The sequence below is a fragment of the Chrysochloris asiatica genome, unplaced genomic scaffold (genome assembly GCF_000296735.1).
Source record: "Chrysochloris asiatica unplaced genomic scaffold, ChrAsi1.0 scaffold00043, whole genome shotgun sequence".
Classification (NCBI taxonomy): domain Eukaryota; kingdom Metazoa; phylum Chordata; class Mammalia; order Afrosoricida; family Chrysochloridae; genus Chrysochloris; species Chrysochloris asiatica.
The window spans coordinates 9,874,726-9,882,175 of record NW_006408561.1 but is presented as its reverse complement, the minus strand read 5'-3'; the positions used below and the strand labels follow the sequence as shown (position 1 = coordinate 9,882,175).

The following is a 7,450-nucleotide window of genomic DNA, read 5'->3' as shown; positions in this document are numbered from 1 at the left end:
CTGTTCTTCAGATGATCTCTAAATTCAGGTGGGATATATTCAAGGTCATATTTTGGCTCTTGTGGACTTATTTTCATTGTCTTCAGCATCAATATGAATTTGCATATGAGTAATTGATGGTCTATTCCACAGTCTGCCCCTGGCCTTGTTTTGACTGATGATATGGAGCGTTTCTGTTGTCTCTTTCCGCAGATGTAATCAATTTGATTACTATGTATTTCATCTGGTGAGGTCCATGTGTACAGTTGTCCCTTATGCTGTCTAAAGAAGGAATTTGAAATGAACAAATCATTGGTTTTGCAGAATTGTATCATGCATTCTCTAGCATAATTTCTATCCCCAAGGCCATATTTTCGAACTACTGATCCTTCTTTGCTCCCAACCTTTGCATTACAATCACCAGTAATGATCAATACATCTTGATTGCATGTTTGATCAATTTCAAATAGAAAAAGTTGGTAGAATTCTTCTGTTTCATCCTCATTGGCTTTAGTGGTTGGTGCATACATTTGAGTAATAGTGGTATTAAGTGGGCTTCCCTGTAGGCGCATGGATATTGTCCTATCACAGACAGCATTGTACCTCATGACTGATTTGGTTATGTTCTTTTTGACAGTGAATGCAACACCATTCCTCTTCAATTTATCATTCCCAGCATAGTAAACCATGTGGTTGTTAGATTCTAAATGGTCAATATGAGCCCATTTCAGCTCACTAATGCCTAAGATATCGATGTTTATGAGTTCCATTTCATTTTTGACAACTTCCATTTTTCACAGATTCATGTTTTGTACGTTCCATGTTCAGATTTTCAATGGATGTTTATAGCTGTTTCTCTTCATTTTGAGTTGTGCCCCATCATCAAATGAAGGTCCTGTGGGCTTTTCTCTCACAGGCTTTACTCCATTCATGTCATCACCGTCAGCTCTACTTTGAGGAGGCATCTCTTCCCCAGTAGCAGTTTGAGTGCCTTCTAACCTGAGGGTCTCATTTTCCAGCCCTGTATCTGACAGCGTTTCTCTGCTATTCACAAGGTTTTTCAGTCACTAAATATTCGGAAGTAGCTCGTAACTCTTTCTTCCTAGTCTCTCTTTGTCTGGAAGCTCATCAAAAACTTCTCCACCATGGTTGACCTTGTTGGTATATAAAATACCGGTGGCATAGCTTTTAGAATCACAGCAACTCACAAGGCACCACAGTATGACAAACTGACAGACGAGTGGTAGACTAACATACACACACACATATATATGTGTGTGTGTGTGTGTGTATGCCAGTCCACCACTCCTCTGTCAGTTTTTTGTTGTATATGTATATATACCACTCGTCTGTCAGTTTGTTGTAGTGTATATATACACTAACATATTAATACTCATAAAAATCAAAGTATCTAATGGGTAAAAGTCAAAGGAATATAAATATCAAAAGATCATGTTGAAGGAGAAATCTCAGTAGCAAGGGAAATTAAATAGCAATTAAAAACAGATACTTTTGAGGTATGCCTAAATTAGCAATAAAGTACATACCTTTTATAAAAATGTAAATTAGTACAGTAATCTAGAAAGCACTTTGCCTGTAGATAGTAAGAACTCAAAAATGTTCACACACTATGGTATAGTAGTCATTCATCTAAACAATGTGTTAAAAAACATAACCAAAGACTTGAGTAAGAATTAATGAGCCGTCATAATCACTTTCTGGTGTGACACTGTGCAATAATGCACCAGACTGCCAACTCGTTTGAACTGCAAGGTCGGTGGTTCAAGCTCACCAGCTGCTCCTCGGAAACCCTATACAGGGTTGCTATGTGTTGGCACTGACTCAACAACACATCACAACAACAATAATATGCACTTCAGTACTATACATATGACTGAAATATCTGGGGACAGTTTCGATATCTAATCATCATAAATAGATAATTTTGGTATGTTCATATACTAGTATTTTGAGGTGTAAACGTTTTGATTTTTGTTGTGTGGAAAAAGAAATACAAATTTAAAAATAGAAAAAAATTAGTTCTCATTTTTATCTCAAATTTGTATATATGAAATTTAATATAGCTATATTAGTCATAGTTTATAATTAGAAATTATAAGGGCAATATTCTTAAGTATTCTTGCTTATACTTAATATAACATTGTTTAAGTTATTAATAGCAAATGATATGTCAACCACAATATCAAAACATATCTAGTTTCATTACTCTTTGCAATAGATTTATGATGCTCAAAATAAGAGATATGAAGTTCCAGTACCATTAAATATTCCACCTACTCCAACAAGTACTTATGAAAATAGACTGTATGATGTCGAAATCAAGGAAAAACCTTTTGGCATCCAGGTTCGTCGAAGAAGCACTGGGAGAGTTATGTAAGTGATTGAATTCTTTTTTTTTTGAGGTTATTTTAATTTTAGTTTAGGACAGGTAAAGAAATATGTTTGTTTAACAGCCTTCACTGTTTTAGAGCTGTATCGGACTAAAAATGGTCTTAGTTGTATTAAATAGCTTTGCCTGTTTTAATGATTCAACAGTAAACAAGTAGCACACCTATGGGAACATCATAAAAGTTTTAACTAAAAATTTATTTATACTTGGGATATAGTTGATTTCATTATTAAATGCCAGAGCTAGTTTTCTAATCAAGGCAAAAACTAAAATCTCTTGAAAAACATGAAGCATATTAGGAGAAATAAGAAATTGAAAAGTCAGTTATGTAAATATGTCATTGTTATTAAGTACCATCCAGTTGGTTGAGTCATAACAACCCCTTATGGAGTTTCCTAGGAGGGGCAGGTGAGTTTGAACCACCGACCTTGTGTTTCAAATCAACCTTGTGATCCAGTGCTTATCCTACAGTGCCATTAGAGTCTGGTAAATTTAGTATTATCTTTGTTGTTGTTAAGTGCCACAGAGCCGCTTCCAACTCACAGTGAATCTGTATAGGTTTTCCAAGGAGTGAGTTCAAACCTCCAACCTTGCTATTCAAATTGACTTTGTGGTCTAGTGTTTATCCTATAGTGACACATCAGTACTTGGTGGTAGTGGCAATGGTTATGTGCTGTGGAATTGGTCCCCACTGATAGTGACCCTGTATAGGGTTTCCGAAGCTGTAAATCATTAAGGGAGTAGAAAGCCTCATCATTCTCCTAGGAAATCTCTAGTAGTTTTGAACTGCTGACTATGAGTAGTATCCCGCCTTGTAACCACTGTCCTATCAGAGCTACTTACACAGTACTTACCACTTATTAATGAAAGGGAATTAAGGCATATATTTCTAGATACGTTATTTGTTCTTGTGAAGTACTGTGGAGTCAGTTCCAACTCATAGCAATCGTGTATAGGATTCCCAAGAAGTTACTGGTGGGTTTGAATGGCCGACCTTGTGGTGAACAGTCTAGTGCTTATCCTACAGCACCACAACAGGAGTCCTGATATGTTTTTATGTAATAACACATAAATTTAGTTATAAATTTGTCAAGCCTTTTTTTAATCAAAGGCATCAACAATTTTTTTATCTTCCCATTTCAGTCAAAAGCTCTAAGAACTTTTATTAAAGAGATCACAGTGCTTTTAACTAAAACATTCAATTATACTTTAATATAATTTAAGTTTTTTATACCATCCTTTATTAGACAGATATCAAAATGAAGAAAATAACTCCATATTTTAAAAATAATTTTGTTTTTATGACAATATTTTTCTTCAAAAAGATAAAAAACTAAGTCATTTTATAAAAGTTCCTTGGGAAAACTCCATTTATTTGGGAAATATTGTTCTTTAATAAATTGTTTAAATTTCTCTTTCATATAAAAATTTTGCATGTTTCCCAAACTCTTTGAGTAGTTTTACCTCCTTTCCTGGCTATTATTACTTCTTTTTCCTCCTTCCTTATGTCCTTTAAATTACTAGAATAACAACAAATTCTTCTTAATAAACTACTTCTAGATTTCTTCAAAAGCACCAATTTTTAGAAATGCAAAATAAAAGAAGAAAACAATCAATGTTAACAATTGGGATAATGATTGTAGAGAGGATAGAATTAAAATAATAATTATGCCACACATTTTATATGTTAAGAATGATTGATTTATGTTCTAGGCATAGAAAAATTTTTACTATCTTCAAAGATTGGGAAAATTGAGAAGTTTCCATTTCCAGGCCATATATTATTGAGGCAATGATAAATGTATATGACTTTTTCTAGAAACCAATCCAGGCATAAAGATAAACCTGTACAAGCATATGTATTATGGTGTGCTATGTTAGTAGTACTGAATATATAAAACATAGATTGCATGCTCATTTAATTTAGGGATAAAAAAGTCCATTGTTGTAATCATTTCCATTTGACAACTGGATACAAAAAATGACTGAGTTTTAGATCAGCTAAGGAAGGATTACCATTATTATTTGGTATTCAATTATGTATATATTTTACAAATATAGAATTATTTTCTTTTGTTTCTAGTTGGGATTCTCAACTGCCTGGATTTGCTTTTAATGACCAATTTATTCAAATATCTACTCGTCTGCCATCACCATACATATATGGATTTGGGGAAACAGAGCACAGAACTTTTAAGAGAGATCTGAACTGGCATACCTGGGGAATGTTCACAAGAGACCAGCCCCCTGGTGTAAGGAGCAGTACTTAACTATTCTTGATGCAACTGATAACAACATAATTAGGATCCAAAGCTCTTCTTTCTAGGCCTATACTTTAAGATTGAAGTTTGATAAAGGGACTTTAAAAAACCTACATGTTTCCAGAGCTGCAATAGTGGTTCTCTGAGGGGAGAATAAAAAGTCATCATAAAATACAGATAAAAGTAGAGAAATGGCTTGATAACAACTTGCTTGGCTACAGTGAGAAGCAAGGTTGTAACCCAACTTCCTAACCCGTTCAACTGCATATAAAGAGCATGCTGATTTAGCATTCCCTGTCAAGTCCACCTTTTAGTCTCAGCTTTGAGAAAAGAAATGTCTAGGGTTCTCCTTGAAATTTTTTCAACTGCTTAGATTAATGATTTGATACTAACTTTGTCTTTTATCACCCAGAGCTTCAGTCCTGCAATTTTATAAGGTTATACTACTTCTCAAATCTTCAGAAAATGTTTTCATATGCTCATGAACTTTCCCCAATATTTTGTTGTTAATGGAACATATTTCATGAATATTTAATTTACTACATAACAAATAATACTAACCACAGTTTTATCAAACATATTATGTAAAAGTACATTTTAAAAAAAGTAGTTCATGCATCTCTTGTATATATAATGCATATGTCAGGGATATATTCAATAGATTATAAATGTAAATATTATCAGAACCATTTTTATGCTAAGTTCTCAAACAATGTTTTATTGTTATCATTGTAGTTCAGACTTAGATTATTGAAAGTTCTCTTTCATTTATACCAAAGAAAAATAATATATTATATTTAAATTTACTTCTTAAAGACACTTAAAATTATTACTGGCGTTATTAATTTTAAATGGCCTTGATTTTTCATTATATGCAATTTCTTTTGCATGTTAATAAATTACTGAAATTAAAAAGTGGACTAAAAGATGCCAGTTTGTTTGGGGGTCACAATCATAACTTTAGTGACTTTTAGTCATTACAGGACTCATGCATAGGTTGATTTTCTTTTCTGAAAATTGATGATGTGCCTGATTATGAAATTGAATACTTTGCAAAATAATATTTATTAACTTAAGGTGATATTTTATGGGTAGTTTCAGTAAGATTACCACATCAACCATTTCTAAAGATATTTTACCATTGCTAAAATGCATGCTGATTTATAAGTAAATTAAGATACATACCATGTAGAAAAAAAACACTACTTATCTAATTCCAAGGTTGTTTTACACCAGCGAATGTGTAGGTTTTGTAACTGTGTTTTTTTGTGATTGTTACACATTTGTATAATCATTTTCAAACTCTAAAGCATCAACAATTCAAACAATACAGACATGATTTGCTAATAAATAGATATGCAGAAAGCATTGATACAGTTCATACGTGTGTATGAGCTTATTCCAAACAAAATATGGTTAAATATGTCTCTGTGATCAGTGGATGGCTACAGACAAGTTCTCTCTTAAATACACTTGTTAGAATCCATTCAGAAATAAAAAAGGCTCAATCAATTCATTGACTTCCAAGGAGAACTGCTGGACCAGCTCACTTCAAGGCAGAGAGGTCAGCTCAGTACGCTATAGCAACAGTTATTTTGTATTTCAAATAGGTTATTTTGAAGGATGTCCAATGATCATAGGCACTAGGAAGAAAAATGAAAATTGCATTGGTGAGAAAAGGCAAAGGAAGTTGTACCAAGGAATACTTTTTTTTTTTCATTACAACAATGTACCTGCTCATTCTTTGGAGATAGAAAAGACTGTTCTACAAGAATTTGTTGGGAAGCACCTTACCCCATCTATCCAAAAACATTGATTTTGCCCCTTCAAAGTTTTTTTTTTTTTTTTCAAAACTCGAAGCACTTTTAATAGGAACATAATCTGAGTACCTCAAGGATGCCAAAATGCCATTTTGATGTAGTGTAAATTGAAGAGTGCAAAATCCTTCAAGAAAGGGTTTGAAAGATGGAAACACCACCTTCTGATATGTATTTCTCTACATGGAGACTAGGTTGAAAAGTAATAGCTTAATAGTTTGATTTTTGCTTAATAACGGTTTCTATAATTTTATAAAAAATATTTTTTATTTACTCTGGTATTTTTTTTATTTCAGTTCACACATAGTTGAATTTTGAAAAAAGGAGCATTTGAAGCCTTAGATTTAATCCTATAATGAATTTTAAATGACTGCATTCATATATTGCTATTTAAATACAAATTATTTTCTAAATTTTATTTATTTCAGTACAAACTTAATTCCTATGGATTTCATCCTTATTACATGGCTTTGGAAGAAGAGGGAAATGCTCATGGAGTTTTCTTACTCAACAGCAACGGAATGGGTAAAATAATCACATTCTGAATTGCTCATATTATGCAATTAAAAAAAATAGATATCGCATACATAAATGTAATCATATTTTGGATTTCCAGATGTTACATTCCAGCCAACTCCTGCTCTAACTTATCGGATAATTGGAGGAATCTTGGACTTTTATATGTTTTTGGGACCAACTCCAGAAGTTGCAACAAAGCAATACCATGAAGTATGATTGCACTTTTCTTTTTAAACATAAAGTTATGTATATAAACATATATGCATACAATTTATGATGGGGGGGGGTGGTTATGTGCCGAGGAGTCAGTTCCGACTCATAGCAATACTGTACAGGATCTCCATTACTGTACATCTTTACAGGAGCAGAAAGCCTCATCTTTCTCCCACGGAACCACTGATAGTTTCGAACTGCAGGCTCTGAAATTATCAGCCCGACTCATAATCACTACGCTACCAGAGATC

The 7,450-nt window shown here is 33.1% G+C and overlaps 1 protein-coding gene across 1 annotated transcript in view; it reads left to right on the top strand.

The window, feature by feature from the left end:
* The window catches only part of SI (sucrase-isomaltase (alpha-glucosidase)), a 124,389-nt gene that overhangs the window by 67,043 nt on the left and 49,896 nt on the right, over positions 1 to 7,450 (top strand). The window contains 4 exon segments of the mRNA XM_006861797.1: positions 2,219 to 2,373; positions 4,473 to 4,641; positions 6,896 to 6,992; positions 7,084 to 7,307. Of these exon segments, the coding sequence (XP_006861859.1) occupies positions 2,219 to 2,373; positions 4,473 to 4,641; positions 6,896 to 6,992; positions 7,084 to 7,307 (645 nt within the window).